Source organism: Lasioglossum baleicum, chromosome 20, assembly GCF_051020765.1.
Source record: "Lasioglossum baleicum chromosome 20, iyLasBale1, whole genome shotgun sequence".
In the NCBI taxonomy this organism is placed as follows: Eukaryota; Metazoa; Arthropoda; class Insecta; order Hymenoptera; family Halictidae; genus Lasioglossum; species Lasioglossum baleicum.
In genome coordinates this window covers 785053-801339 of record NC_134948.1, presented here as the reverse complement: position 1 = coordinate 801339, position 16287 = coordinate 785053, and the positions used below count along the sequence as shown (strand labels likewise).

The window sequence follows — 16287 nt, the reverse complement described above, 5'->3', positions numbered from 1 at the left end:
AGGGAGAGGAAGGGAGTTTGCAGAAGAATTAGCACAAAGAGACAGGGCAGAGCAGGTACAATGGCAATACGATAGAATATTAGGGGACAAATATAATGTGAATTACATACAAATACGGGACAGCGAGCGAGCAAACTATATAAATGGAGATTACAAAGGAAGAGACCAAAGCATGATCACAAGGTTTAGATGTGGAAACGAAGAGCGGGGAAACAAATACTGGAAGGAAGAAAATGAGACAGTATGCAGATTATGTAAAGGGGAAAGAGAAACACTGGAACACATGATTAGAGAATGCAAACAGCTGACAAGAGAAAACGTAACGATAAGAGAGATACTAAAGGGAGAAGAAGTAGGAACCGAATGGATGTGTACGATACTTGAAAAAAGGAGAAAGGAAGAAGAACAAGAGGAAGAAGGAAGACTAGTTGAAACCACAAGCTAACCCAGACACACATACACACAAACACATGTGTTTGACACAATACGTCACTATACCTACACAGGCTGAATAGAAACCCCCGTTCGTCTACACGACAGTTAGATCAGCGAAACGAGCTCTTGGTTACGAAAGTGGTGGGGATGCTCGATGATCCGAAACGCCTTCGGAGCTCCTGCTGAATTTTCGGACACTCTTCGATTGTAACTCCTCTGCGATTACACGCGAGTAAACAAAGCGATATTATCTCCCCTGTGAGATCAAGCGTTCAAAATCACTTCTATGTGCGTGCTAGTCGTTATTTCGTCTATTGTGTAATAAACTTTGTGTGAATTAAACAATTCAGTGAAACTAGCGTCAACAAATTAAGACTGCTTCCTAGACCGGACCAATCCCATCACTTTGCTTTCCGTAACACAGAACACGGCATTGCGAGTTCATTTTTCGACTCTAGTTAAGTTAAGTGTCGGTGAACATATTATTGGTCCTTCGAGCCGGATATCGGAAAGATAAGAGTTGTTCGGAATCAGTTCGGTGATCGGAAGCAAACCGTTACTTTTAAACGGGAGTGTGTTGGGTCCGTGACTTTCAAAGACAAAACCGTTGTCGGCAATGAATACAAGTGTGACGGAGACCTTCGAGGCGGTTCTCGAACGGCAAACACAGGCGTTCACTCAATTAACCAAAATATTAACGAACACTAAAAAAAGAGGGGTAGACAACTACACGGTGGAGTATCTGGAGTCCAGATTGACCATGTATCAGGAGACCTGGACACAAATCTCCCTCCTCAACGGCTACCTCCAAGCATACCGAAAGGTGGACAGGACGAAGGAGGATCTTCCCTTCTACAAGGCCAACACTATGGACAGGATGGAGGATGCGTATCTCGAGGGCTGGTCCTACCTCAAGGAACAACTCGTGCACATTCGCATCCCAATCTCACCCCCTGCGGCAACTTCATCTATGGTCTTCCAAGCGCCTCCAACGAATCATCCCCCGCATGTAAGATTGCCCCGAATAGAACTTCCGAAATTTAGCGGCGATTATACAGGGTGGAAGTCGTTCGCGTCACGTTTTAACTCGGCGATAATCGCGAATAAATCGTTGACCGACGCGGAAAGATTGCAATACTTATTAAGCTCTCTGTCTGGCGAAGCGTTTTCTGCAATACAGCATCTTGATGTAACCGACGCGAATTTCCACATCGGATGGGCACGCCTCAATGAGGTTTATGATAATGAACGAGTCATTGTACATTCATTAATGGACAAACTTTATTCCTTAAAAGCCATAAAGATGACTCAATTGGATTTTCTGAATCAATTCTCGATTCACTATCGTAATACCCTCGAGGCGTTGCACAAATTAGGGCGGGGTACCGAAGGGGACCACCTGGTATATTTCGTATCGAACAAATTTGATAGCGACATGGAATTAGAGTGGAACAAATCCCTCGGCGATACGCGAAAGTATCCGACATACGAAACGATGGAAAAGTTTATCTTAGAGCAGACTGCGGCGGTCAAGATGTCCAAGCAGTCCAAACAACAGCTCCCTCTTCCTACAAATCTGCCCAAGGTCTCACGGCTAAAATCTACCACGCATGTCGTCGAGGAAATTAGTTCGTCTATTACTTGCTTCCTCTGTAAAGAAGCACACAACCCTCGTGATTGTAGCACGTTCCGGAGCCTCTCTCCTCTTGCCCGATTCGAGACGATAAAGAACCAACACGTGTGCATTAACTGTCTCGGTGCGAGCCACACTGTTTCGACTTGTCCCAGTACGAATGTATGTCGCCACTGTGGTGAGAAACACCACACGTTGTTGCATCGAGGAGACGAACGGGCCCCCAGCAGACCCAAGGCAAGCATTTTTAAAAATCGGAACAGTAAAGCCTATAGTCCTTCCAAACCAGACCTACTTTCTCCTATGCAGGGACTTTCAGCGACTTCGCCCCCCTCCCAAATGGCTCAGCCCGCGAATTCGGAAGAGCAAGAGGACAAGGTCACGTCTCATTTTGCCGAATCCAGTCGGAACGGGGTCAGGACTGTCCTACTAGCGACCGCATTAATCAAAATTTTCGCGCCGAACGGTCAGACAAGACTTGCGCGCGCGCTCCTGGATCAGGGGTCGCAATCCTCCTTCGTGTCAACAAACCTAGTGCAACAATTGCGGTTGCAAAAAACGCGTTCACCAATATCCGTGACGGGCCTTGGCGGCGAACACACGAACACTATAAATTATAGTGTGGAACTTCGTATAGGCAGCTCTAAACAGTCTTCACACGCGTTGTTAACTCGCGCGTTCGTAGTACGTAATATTTCTCAGTACGTGCCACCCGCGATCAAAATAGAGGATTACCGAGACCTAACAAATCTCGCGCTTGCTGACCCCACTCCTGCCTCTACCCAAAGAATAGACGTCCTGCTCGGCGCTGATATATTTACCCAAATTATTCTGCCCGGCGTCCGGCATATTCGAGAACAGGGACCGCTAGCCCAAAACTCAATATTCCGTTGGATCTTGTCAGGACCGACTAAATCGACGGAACCCCCGCGATCGGCAATTACAGTACATCACGGAATAAGCACGGATCCGCTTGAACGCGCATTATCTCGATTGTGGGAAACGGAAACGATCCCCGAAACACGTGAACTCACGCCCCTGGAGACAGAATGCGAAAAGCACTTTGAGTCTACTTATTCGCGAGATGCTACAGGCCGATTCATAGTGCGGCTGCCCTTCCTTAAGTCGGTTCCGGAAGACTTTCTCGGAGATTCCCTTAGGCAATCCACCGCGTCCCTTAACCGCTTAACGCGGAAGCTATGCGAAAACGAACATTTCAGTCGCGAGTATACGAAATTTATACGGGAATACGAATCCCTCGAACATATGACACGTCTTGACTCGATCGACCGTTCGAGGACGTACATTCCACATCGAGCCGTCCTCCGAGATGAAAGTTTGACGACAAAACTGCGGGTAGTTTTTAATGCGTCTAACAAAACGTCGAGCGGGTATTCGTTAAATGACATCTTACATACCGGTCCAAAGCTGCAGCTAGAAATCTCAAGAATATTGCTAGCGTGGCGAACACATAAATACGTACTTGTCGCGGATATTGAAAAAATGTTCCGGCAAGTTCTGATTCACTCCAAAGATCGCAAGTATCAATGCATCTTGTGGAAAAATGAAACATCCGGTAATCTCGAAGCGTACGAATTAAACACGCTCACCTACGGAACCGCGTGTACCCCGTACCTATCAATGCGGGTAATCCAAGAAGTAAACACGCTGGAAGGTTCGGCTTATCCCCTCGCTTCCCCGATCCTTAGTAACAGCATCTATGTCGATGACGTATTCATGGGAGCGTCAGACAAACAGCTGCTCGAACAGACAAGAGTAGAAGTCTGTCAGCTGTTAGCTCTAGGTGGATTCCACCTACGAAAATGGGCAGGCAATAGCGCGCAGATTTTGCGTAATATTCCCGAGTCCATTCATTCCCATGCTGTTGATCTACGCATATTCAACGATTCGGAGTTGAAAATCCTCGGCGTCAGGTGGATCCCCTCGGACGACGCGTTTTATTTCGATTTAAAAAAATTCGCGGTTAGGCAAGGTAAACTTAGCAAACGTGAACTATTGTCGGAAATTGCTACGCTATTCGACCCTCTCGGTTGGTTGTCTCCAATTGTAATTCGCGCTAAGATTTTGATGCAACAGCAATGGCTTGAGAAGATCAGTTGGGATGACAATGTATCGGACGCCACTCGTAACACCTGGAATACCTTTTGCGTGGACTGGCGTGCTTTAAACGCCATGAGGATACCGCGATGGATTCAATACGCCCCTGATACGCTCGAGGTTCAATTACATGGCTTCAGCGATGCGTCCCGCGCAGCTTACTCGTGTGCAGTTTATGTACGAGTGAAGACGTCCACTGGCGAAACGCACTCCACGCTGCTCACAGCAAAATCGAGAGTAGCGCCCTTAAAAACCGTCTCTATCCCAATCTTGGAGCTGAATGGAGCATTGATGTTGGCACAACTGATGGCTCACGTAACGCAGTCGATCTCTATCCCAGTAAATCGGGTAGTTTGTTGGACAGACTCAACGATTGTTCTTGCGTGGCTACGGAAACACCCGGCTACTTGGAAAACCACGGTGGCGAACAGGACGTCCGCCATCCACACGTCGTTGCCGAACGCACTTTGGAAACACGTACCCACGCAATTTAACCCAGCAGATTTAAATTCTCGTGGCGCGAGCGCTGACAGTCTACTGTCATCGACGCTTTGGAAAGAGGGACCGTCGTGGCTAAAGAGAGACGAAAGAATCATGGCCCGTTCAGCCCCTGTCCTACGAAACGGAGGAAGAAAGAAGCAAAACCAACGTTCACAGCACAACAACCATCGATGACTGGAACGTTCTGTCTCGGTCCTCGAGCTGGCAACGAACGATCCGCGTATTCGGCTATGTGCGACGATTTATCAACGCAGCGCGAACGCAAACGTGCGTGGAGTCGTCCCCTTTCCTCTCTGCCTCAGAGCTGCGCGACGCGGAACGCACCATACTGCGCTCAATCCAACGCAATTCCTTCACGACCGCGACCTTCTCGCTCGAAAATAATAGGTCACTTTCAAAACGATCGCCCCTCTTGCCACTCAATCCGTTCCTTGACCAATACGGGGTCTTACGGGTGGGTGGGAGACTGAGGAATTCATTCCTACCCTGGGAAACAAAGCACCCCGCGATACTACCAAAGCATTACGTCTCCGATTTGATCATCCGGGAGTCGCATTTGTTATCCTTGCATGATGGGACTCAAGTAACTACGTACACAACGCGACAGAAGTATTGGATTCTAGGGTTACGCAACTCAGTCCGACGCGTGATCCACCAATGCGTCAAATGTGCTCGTTGGCGGGCGGAAACAGGCTCACAAATAATGCAAGACCTGGTGAATTCACGTTGTCGTCCGTCGCCCCCCTTTTCGAACATTGGGGTGGATTATGCTGGTCCTTATCAGGTCAGAGAAGCGCGAGGACGCGGGAAACGGGCGTACAAAAAATACATTGCGGTCTTTATTTGCTTTGCCACCCATGCAATTCATCTGGAATTGGTAGATGACGGTTCTACGGCTACATTTCTCGCCGCCTTTGATAAATTCACTTCTAGACGAGGAGTTCCCCGGACCATAAAGAGCGATAACGGAACGAACTTCGTTGGCGCTGCTCGCGAACTCGATCGCCACTTCAGCGAGATCATTAACTCGCCAGAAATGAAAGGTCGATGCTCGAATTTACGTATCACCTGGACATTCTATCCCCCGAGTGTTCCTCATCACGGAGGGATGCAGGAAGCCGCGGTTAGATTGACAAAATACCATCTTCGTAGAATAATGGGGTCGTTTACACCAACCACGGAAGAAATGTCCACTTTGTTATGTAAAATCGAGGCTACTTTGAACTCACGTCCCCTCACTCGGGTGCGAGATGACCCGGAGTGTCTAGAAATTCTTACGCCATCCCATTTTCTAACTGGCGGACCGTTGATTTCGCGCCCGACTGCATCGGTAAGTGACGAGCCGACGTCTCATTTATCGAGATGGCAGAGTTTACAAAAGTTCCACGAACTACTGTGGAGGGTATGGTCCCGCGAATACCTGCAGGAGTTACAATCCCGGTATAAATGGCAAACCGTTCAGAGGGACGTACAAGAAGGAGACGTTGTCCTCTTGGATAACCCGATATTGCCTCCCAACAAATGGGATCTTGGGAGAATTGTAAAAACATTTCCAGGCAAAGATGGGCACGTAAGAGTAGTAAATGTAAAAACTGCGACTTCAACCTATAAGAGACCCATTACTCGTATTTGTCGTTTACCAATAAACTAATTTTCAATGTTCGCGGCCTACCGTAGGCCACCGGTGTTACTTAGTTTTAGTTGTAAGGAAAATACTGTAAAAAAAAGGGGTGAATGTGCATGAAGAGCTCGTTTGTGTAGATTCAAATCTCTAATTCGTTTCAGTTGCGCGGTCGCGCAAGGCGGGCGGTTTGTTTGACACAATACGTCACTATACCTACACAGGCTGAATAGAAACCCCCGTTCGTCTACACGACAGTTAGATCAGCGAAACGAGCTCTTGGTTACGAAAGTGGTGGGGATGCTCGATGATCCGAATCGCCTTCGGAGCTCCTGCTGAATTTTCGGACACTCTTCGATTGTAACTCCTCTGCGATTACACGCGAGTAAACAAAGCGATATTATCTCCCCTGTGAGATCAAGCGTTCAAAATCACTTCTATGTGCGTGCTAGTCGTTATTTCGTCTATTGTGTAATAAACTTTGTGTGAATTAAACAATTCAGTGAAACTAGCGTCAACAAATTAAGACTGCTTCCTAGACCGGACCAATCCCATCACTTTGCTTTCCGTAACACAGAACACGGCATTGCGAGTTCATTTTTCGACTCTAGTTAAGTTAAGTGTCGGTGAACACATGTAACCCCATTTTGAGGCCGAAAGGCAAAAAATAAATCTATTTACTACTACTATAACTGTGGTATGTATGTATATTAGAGTGGACCTTAGCTATACCTATCGAAATTTTTCTTGCGAGATTTTTTTCACGCCGCCTCCTAAAATTGGAGAAGAAAATAATTCTTGCAAAAGATGAAGTTAATCGAATAAAAGGAAGATGTCGCACAGTGACATTAAGGTTGCGATAAACATGAAATTTTATGTGAATGAGAATATCTGAAGGAAAGACTTTTGATTTTGACTAAATGTTCTCCTTGTGCAAAAATATTTATGTAAATATATATGCTCATATTTTTGTATAATAAATATATATGTTAAATTTTACGTACCAATTCTTTCAGTTGTGTTCTTAAACTAAGTTAAAAAGTAGAGAAATTAACGTTTGAAATAAATATGCTGTATTTAATCAGATCATAATATTTTTGACTGGATGTAGTAAATATTACACCATATAAAGACGAAGAATAGAAAAATAGAGGTTTAAATACCTTTTAATACACACAAGGCAACAAAGCTAGACATTTTACAAATTTTTCATTAATGCAGTCCTTTTGCGTCTAGATAGCGCTTTCTGTAGTCTGATACAGTTTGCATCATGAATCGTTTTTTTCCTTCATTTCGTGATAGTACATCGTTACATTCTTGCATAAGTTCGACTCCTCGTTCTGCCGAATCATTAACTACAGCTAAATAATGTACTATATTTAAGCCTACGTTATAACTGGAATCACTTTGTCATTGTTAGGGCTCCTTATTTATAAAAAAATCCAGGGAAATTGAAAGCTCTTTAAAAAAATTTTAAGTTTTTTAGACATATGTACAGGCTGCAATGTTGCTACCAACTTGAATGAACTTTTAATCTTTTTATAACATTATCATTAACGGTACCTAAAGCTACAATCATTTGTTTTGTATATGGTGCAGAATATTGGGTCAAAAAAGGAAAGCGTTACAGTTTCAGGTGTTGGGTACCATAAATGATTAGAAAATTCCCGTAGTGCTACGCTGCTACGCGACTTAAAAACTCAGTGTCTTGTTTTGGAGTTTCTGCAACAATTGGGGCTTGGATCCAAACTTGTAGATACAATATACCGACAAAATAAAAATATTTTTAAAGAATACATAGCCTTTGCCATCCATCTGATTTGGGATGAGCAAGTTAGAGTTATTACTCCAATTGGAACGCGTCGTTCTCGCCGGTATTACTAAACTGCGGATCTGTATGCATTTAAGGCATATGAAAATTTTCAAAAACTGCTAGAATGTAAATGTCGATAGAATTTAGTACAATTTTTATTTATTTTCGATCTACAAAGGCTGTTCCCACTAAAACCAGCACTCTATTTGATTCCATTTTCTTAAAGTTCGGTTATAAAAGTTGAAAATTGCATAAACATCCGCAGTCCGCAGTCTAGAAAACGGACTTGTTAGCGGAAAGGTGGAGGACAGAAATTAGACAGGCCATTTCATGTGAAATAATCTTAATTCGTACAAAATAAAGTGCTTGAGTGACGGTAAGGAATTACGATATTTTGGGAGACATAAAATATTTAATTTGAATTTTCAGTGTACTCTTTACATTTAGCGTGCAGTTATTTCTATTTCAAAACTTCGATGTGCCTTTTCGATGTGCCACGTCCTCACGACGTTTGATTGATTTAAAATTTTAAATATATCAATTTCTCATGAAATGGAACAATTTTAGGGGACGGCGCGGCGCGGCGTGCTCAAAATTTCATAGTTGAAAAATAGGGTTACCCTTGGTTTGTCGACAACCCATTTCACCGACACTGTTTTCATCGACACGATTTGACCGACAGTAACTTTCGTCGACACTATGTTTTCATCGACACGGTCACATCGTCGACAAATGTCTTCATCGACACGGTTTGACCGACACTACGTATTCATCGACACAGTCAAATCGTAGACATATGTTCTCATTGACAGTCCGTGTTTAACGACAGGTTTGAGTTCATTATTCATGTCGCTTTAATTGCATTACTTGATATTTGTGTAATTATTGTACAATTTTTTTATGTTTTGTAGTCTATTACACAATTATGTTTGACATTAAATGAAATATTATGATTTTTTATTCATTTTTGTATACCTATTAATAAAGTTTGTTTATTTGAAGAAATTCTGATTAATAAAGCAGCAATAAAAACTATGATCTAAATAACAAAATGCTTTGTAATTCTCTTTATTATTTATTATACAAGCAACTAAATGCGTCGAAAAAAAACAATGATAATAACTGTGATGACTGGTGGTAATGAAAGACACAGTTTCTCACTTGTTTACACCTTATTGATACTCTCTATCTTACACCGTCTCCTTCACTGACTCAACAACAACTAAACTCTTATTCGTCCTTACGCCCCACCCGGGCCGTCTCCCGTCTGCCCGCTAGTCCCCTCTGCTACCGGTCTCCACATCCCTCCTTTTCTTTCAAGTCTGAGTGGCTGGACCACCTTCTGATTCTGATTTATATTTATTCTGGTTTATCGAGTTCTTCTAATTGGGCTGCACCCCCTTGGAATTCCTCTTGGTGCCCTGAACCTCTAGTTTGCTGAGATGTGTCCGTTGTAGCTGGGATGGCTGTGCTGATAGTAGACTGTTGTGGAGTGATGCATCCTGATCCTGGGACCTTCTTGACATGGCTTATGTGTCGTCGTATCTTACGTCCTCCCCCTTCTAACATTAATTCATTTCCAACCCGTTCTTGTACTTCGTATATTTCTTTGTCGAAAGTGGTCGTTAGTTTATGAGGCACTACTGTATTCTTGGTCACTACTTTATCTCCCACTTTGATATCAATCTCTCGGGCCCCTCTTATTCTGTCTTCTTGTTCTTTCCCTTTCTTTTTATTGAGCAGGTCCCGTTCGTACGCTTCTTCATTCCTTTGTTCGTTTGATACCAGGTCTCCAATTGACGGAATTTTATCTCGGATATTTCGACCGTAGAGAAGCTCTGATGGGGATTTGCCGGTGGTACCATGCGGTGTCACATTGTACATCATCGTGAATTGTTGTAATTCCGTCTTATAATTTCTGTTAGTCGTGTAGCTTATTTGCAATCGTTTTAAAATTGCTCGGTTCATATTCTCAACCTCCCCATTTGCTTGCGGCCAATAAGGCGGAGTATGTATTACTTTGATGTTATTGGTTTCGCAGTATTCATAGAATTCTGTACTCGTGAATTGTCTGCCGTTGTCGGTTCTTATTGATCTGGGAATACCAAGTCGGCAAAACATCTCCTTTAATTGTCCAATGATGATGGTTGAGGTTGCTGGCTTGATAAATTTTATTTCCTGGTAACGTGAATAATAGTCGATTACGACCAGTATTTCTTCAGGTATTGGTGTTGCTTTCATCAAATCTATTGCTATGCACTGCCATGGCCCGTCGGGGAATGCATGTCTCGTCATTGGTGGAGGGTAGTTAGGCCTTGATACTAATAGGCAGTCTCGGCAGGATTTTACAAATTTTTCCGTCTCCCTGTCTATTAATGGCCACCATACTTTTGCTCGGAGTCGCCGTTTCATCACCGTCTCTCCCGGGTGGCCCTCATGGGCCAACTCGAGAATATGTGGTCGAAGTGCTTCTGGTATTACAATGCGGTTTCCTCTCAGGACAATGTGTCCTAAAGTTGTTAATTCTAGTCGAAACGGAAAATATGGATTTTTATCGGCTGTTTCCCATGTTCCTTTTTCGATTTTATTTGCTGCATCTTTGAGCTGTTCGTCCGTTTCACTATCTTTGAATACCTGTGAGATGCTCACTGCTTTTGGTACTACCATTTCAATCAAAGAACGGATGTGACACTCACTTCCTTTGTCAAACGATTGACTAGTGGTGGATTGACACAGTCTTGACACCGAATCGGCGATATTCTCTTTGCCGGGGCGGTATATGACTTTGAATTTGAATGCCTGTAATCGTAGGACCCATCTTTCGATTCTGGCTGGTGGTTTGGATGAGGGCTTGAAAATCGTCTCTAGAGGTTTATGGTCTGTCACTAGCTCAAAGTGTAAACCTGCTAAGTAATAATAAAAACGCTCTACTGCCCATACTAACGCAAGGCTTTCTTTCTCCGTTTGTGAATACCGTCTCTCTACGTCCGAGAGGCTTTTACTTGCGAACGCAATGACTCTGGGTACTTGTTCATCATCAAACTGGATCAGCACAGCCCCAAGCGCGACAGGGCTGGCATCCGCTATTAGTCGTGTTCTTCGCTTTGGGTCGAAATATGCCAATGTTGGTAGTCTGGCCAAGCTTTGTTTTAATTTTTCGAACGCCTGTTGGTGAATTGGTGTCCACGTGAATTTGATGTCCCGTTTCGTCAGTTGTCTCAACGGTTCCGTGATACTTCCAAGATCGGGGATGAATTTTCCCAAGTATGTAACGAGTCTCAAGAAACTTCGAGTTTCCTCTTTAGTGTTTGGGGGTCGAAAGTCAAGAATAGCTCTAACCTTATTTTGGTTTGCTTCAATGCCGTTTGCCGATAATTTGTGTCCTAGAAATTCTAGATTTTGGACCTTGATTACGCACTTATCGTCATTGAGGACGACGTTATTGGTTTGAAGTACTGTCAGTACTTGTTTTAAGTACACGTCGTGTTCCTTTTCATTTTCCCCGTAGACAATGATATCATCAAGATCATTTAAGCAATTTTCGCATGTTGACAGCAGTTCTTCGAAAATGCGTTGGAAAATCTCTGGGGCTGAGTTGACCCCGAATAATAATCTCTTGTACCTGAACATTCCTTTATGCGTGATAAAGGTTGTGATAGGACGACTTCCTTCGTCTAGTTCCAGTTGGTGGTATGCATTAACCAAGTCTAATCTTGAGAAGTATCGGGCTTTTCTTAATTTCGTCATAAAGCTGTCGAATGTCGGTAGAGGGTGATTTTCACGTTTAATCGCCTCGTTAGCCCTTCGCATATCCACACAGATTCTAATGTCCCCATTTGGCTTAAAAATCACTACTATTGGGGAAACCCATTCGCTAGGTTCATATACTTTCTCGATGATTCCTTTGTGTAAAGCATCTGCTAATTTTTTCTCTACTGCCTTTTCTAGTGTTACGGGTATTTTCCGTAACGGTTGTCGGACAGGTTTCACGGCTGAGTCGATTGTGAGTTTTATTTTTACCCCTTTGACTTGTAACAGACCTGTACGGTGCAGGCCTGTCACTAGGAGACACACGCCGAACATAACCGAGCGACGCCGAAGATCACCGAACGCGCCGTCGGTATACGACGCGCTACGATGCGCGGTCCCGCGCTCCAAGCCATATTCGGCGGGAAACGGACGCCGAGGTTCCGCCATCTTGAGGAAGACGGAAACTCGACGTCACACATCCGTTTCCTACACACCATTCCCCCACCACGAATCCTCGCCTATAAAAGGCGATGCAAACGAGGCACGGGCCTCTTTTCCAGCCTGGGCAGCATCCTGGGCACATCCCAAAGTATTGGTAAGTGTTACTGGTACTTTCCTATTTTCCCACGCTCGTCGTCGAGCTGTCCGCAGCATCGGCCTCCTCGACACCGGCGTTTCCTACCGGCGTGACAGCAAGCACGCCAAACAGAGAGGGCAGCATCCTTCTCTGTCGTTCGGGCAGCATCCCGAACACCCGTCTCGGGCAGCATCCCGAGAACTCCGACAGCATCCGGAGACGATTAAATGTAGGGGCAGCATCCTCTACATTTGCCGTAGAACCGCCACGAGGAGTTTCCCAACTCGTGGCCGGGTTTCCTGAACCGTTCCTTCCGAACCCAACCGTCGAAATCTTTCACCAGGTGCACGCGATCGCGTCGCGCCGCGACAAATGTTCACGTAGTAAACACCAGTAGAAGCACGGTCCGGTAACACGACTTGTACGCACACCTAGCTCGCGAACGTGCGTATAGTGAGCCCGAAAATACATAAATCCGCTGTCGTTATTTCACGCCCCGCGCACTTCGTCCAATTTCAGCTTCCGTCGATTCTCTCGCCGATTCACGACCCTGGCACGACGAGCTATCGCAGCACGAGAGAGTACGACGTCGCGGCGACATATCCGTCGGGAGCAGAACCGTTACATGGCGCCCGAACAGGGACCTGGTGCGAAAATCACGCGTCGGAATAGCGGCCACGTGGCAGAATTTCGAGGTTAACGTGCGGACACCTCGCCGGTCGGGAGTGATGCATCGCGCGCGACATCTCGCGTTCGAGCCGGAAGACCAGTGAAAGAAAATCAGACAAGTGTGACAGTGCCGCGGCATCTAACGCCGATCGCCAGTGACAGTGCCGGTGACCGAGAGTGCGAGTGAGCGCCATCTCGGAGTACGCGGCGGTACCACGAGCGCGCGGGCGGAATTTGAACGCGTCGCGCAAACCAAGGACCAAGTCCCGGCAACGGGGCATGCCATATTGCTCTGCACGAGTCACCAGGATACAAGTCAAGAGAATCCTGGCCGAACTGCGACGCCTGAAACTGTCAATCACCGGGACCCCGGAGGAACTCCGACAACATTGGGAGAACTGTATCCGCACACAAACGGAGGATTTGTTTTGCGTACCCGAGCAACTGTTCAGAATGGACGAACCAAAACCAGCGGCCAGCGGGCCGCCCGCACCAACGCCCACGCAAGCACCCGCACACACCTTCATCACCGTCGAGTCACCGGACGACCCAGGAAAAAACATGGATCGCATGCGTAAATGGGCATGTACCACTGATGGGAAGGACCCACATACGTTCATAGAACGCCTCGCTGAGTTGCAAGAAACCTACTGCCTCTCGGACGCGGAACTGTTGCGAGGAGTTACCGAGCTTGTGCGCGGAGACGCACAGGTTTGGTACCGGAATAGCCGACACGGGATTACCACGTGGGCGGACTTCAAGAAGAAGTTCATAGCGAACTTCTCCGCGGAACAAACGCAATTACAGCGGGAACGAGAGGCCCGGGAACGAGTCCAAAGACCAGGAGAGCCGTTCCAAAAGTACATGAACGCCCTCATAACGCTGATGCGACGGGCCGACATACCGACCACCGACTACCTGGAGACGGTATACGAGAACATGCTACCGGAACATACCGTCGTGATAAACCCGGCGCACGTTAAGGACCTGGACGACCTGCTAAGCCAGGTCCAACGCATCGAGAGGGCCCTCGACCGAAAGAATAAGACCCAGAAGCCGCTCGCCCGGGGCCCGGCCTACGAAGTCGGCCCGGAACACCGCACACCTGACGTCGCGGCCACGAGCACCGCCGGCCAACAACCAGCAGCCCCCGCGAACGACAGCTATAGCCCCGTTACACACTGCTGGCGATGCAAACAGCGGGGCCACAACCGTTTCGAATGCCGTAACGTGTACCGCCGATTCTGTGCACGATGCGGACGCGACGGAGTGCTCACGCGGGAGTGTCACCCGCCGAATAACAACTACACCGGGAACGCGTCGGGAAACGGGCCAAGGGGCGTGTCGCAGTAGACCGACCGCAGGCCCCGGTAATAAACTTTACACCCAGACCACGGCTATCAATACTAATTCTTGGCCGACAGGTAGAAGCCCTCCTTGACACAGGTGCACAACTGTCCTGCGTTAACGAAGACGTGCAAGCATGGGCCCGGGAACAGGGCATCGTCCCTCAAGCAACCACCGGCCTGGTCGGGATGGCGGACGGGTCAAATACACGTCCCAACGGCACACTACGGCTTCCATTCGTCACCATGGGACATGAATGGGAACACGAATTCACCGTGCTGCCCAAGATGGGGCCGCAGGTACTACTGGGCATACAGACAATAGCCGCTCTGGGAATTAACATACAACCCCCGGCCGACATCGCCACGTGGCCCGTGGCGTACATCGCCGAAGCGCAGCCGTCCCCAGAGACCGAAAAGGGTTTACGCCCCCCCAGCACCGCCGACCGCGAACGACTGGACAGTTTCGTCGCCGCAGAAATGGAGTTATTCAGCACCGTGTCCGGCCGTACCAATCTCGTGCAACACCGTATTAAATTGAAGGACGAGACCCCGGTCAAACAACGGTACCGCCCCCGAAACCCGGCGATGCAGGCTGTCATCGACGCTGAGGTTGAAACCATGTTACGAGACGGGGTAATCGAGTCCTCCAGCAGCCCCTGGAGCTCGCCCGTCGTCGTCGTGAAAAAAAAGGACGGGAAGCCACGGTTTTGCGTCGACTTCAGGAAGTTAAACGAGCGATCGGAGAAGGACGCGTACCCGCTGCCACACATACAAGCAACGCTTGACAAGCTGCGCGGCGCCAAGTTCCTAACGACGCTCGACCTGAAGAACGGATATTGGCAGGTCCCACTAGAGGAAAGCAGTCGGCCTCTGACGGCGTTCACGGTGCCCGGCAAAGGGCTCTTCCAGTTTAAAGTAATGCCGTTTGGCTTGCACTCGGCACCAGCAACGTTCCAGCGACTCCTAGACCGTATCACCGGGCCGGAACTCGAACCCTACGCCTTCGCCTACCTAGACGACATTATTATCGTCAGCCCAACATTTGAAGCCCACCAGCAGCATCTGCGTGAGGTCTTCAAACGCCTGCGGGCCGCCGGGCTCAGGCTGAACCCAGAGAAATGTCGATTCGGCGTGGACAGCCTCCGATACCTGGGACACGTGGTAGACCAACGAGGAATACGCACCGATCCGGAGAAAACAGACGCGATCGCCAAAATCGTCACGCCCAAGAACATCCGGGACGTACGACGATTCCACGGGATGGCGTCATGGTACCGCCGGTTCGTGCCAAACTTTGCCGAGTTGATGGAACCACTAACCAAGCTTACGCGGAAGAACGCGAAATGGCGGTGGTCCGAGGCCGAGGAAACGGCCTTCCAGGAAATGAAGCGGAACCTCGTCGCAGCTCCAATACTGGCGTGCCCAGACTTCTCGGAGCGTTTCACGCTCCAAACGGACGCCAGCGATTACGGACTAGGGGTGGTCCTGACACAAGGCACAGGCGATGAGGAAAGGGTCATTGCCTACGCGAGCCACACCCTCGGCTCGGCCGAACGAAACTACAGCGCAACGGAGAAAGAGTGCCTCGCTGTAGTATGGGGCATCCGGAAGATGAAGCCATACATCGAGGGTTACAAATTTACTGTCGTAACCGACCACCAGGCACTCCGCTGGCTGCAACAGATCGACAACCCAACGGGACGGCTCGCAAGATGGGCCCTCGAATTGCAGCAGTACGATTTCGATATCGAATATCGACCAGGAAAACTTAACTACGTCGCCGATGCGCTCTCCAGAAACATTCCAGTACCAGAGGTAAAT

At 47.4% G+C, this 16287-nt stretch overlaps 1 protein-coding gene across 1 annotated transcript; it reads left to right on the top strand.

The window, feature by feature from the left end:
• The first annotated feature begins 1051 nt into the window (after window positions 1-1051).
• Window positions 1052-6541, top strand: LOC143218896 (uncharacterized). The gene is made up of 3 exons (XM_076444465.1): window positions 1052-4755; window positions 4844-6257; window positions 6473-6541. Exons 1-3 carry the CDS (start codon window positions 1052-1054, stop codon window positions 6539-6541), a joined length of 5187 nt encoding a protein of 1728 aa, XP_076300580.1.
• The last annotated feature ends 9746 nt before the right edge of the window (window positions 6542-16287 follow it).

Coding starts and splice junctions, on each gene's coding strand:
- LOC143218896 (XM_076444465.1), top strand. CDS start 1,052: ATGAATACAAGTGTGACGGAGACCTTCGAGGCGGTTCTCGAACGGCAA. Junction 4,756..4,843: donor CTTTGGAAAGAGGGACCGTC/GTGGCTAAAGAG, acceptor CAACGTTCACAG/CACAACAACCATCGATGACT. Junction 6,258..6,472: donor TTCCAGGCAAAGATGGGCAC/GTAAGAGTAGTA, acceptor AATTCGTTTCAG/TTGCGCGGTCGCGCAAGGCG.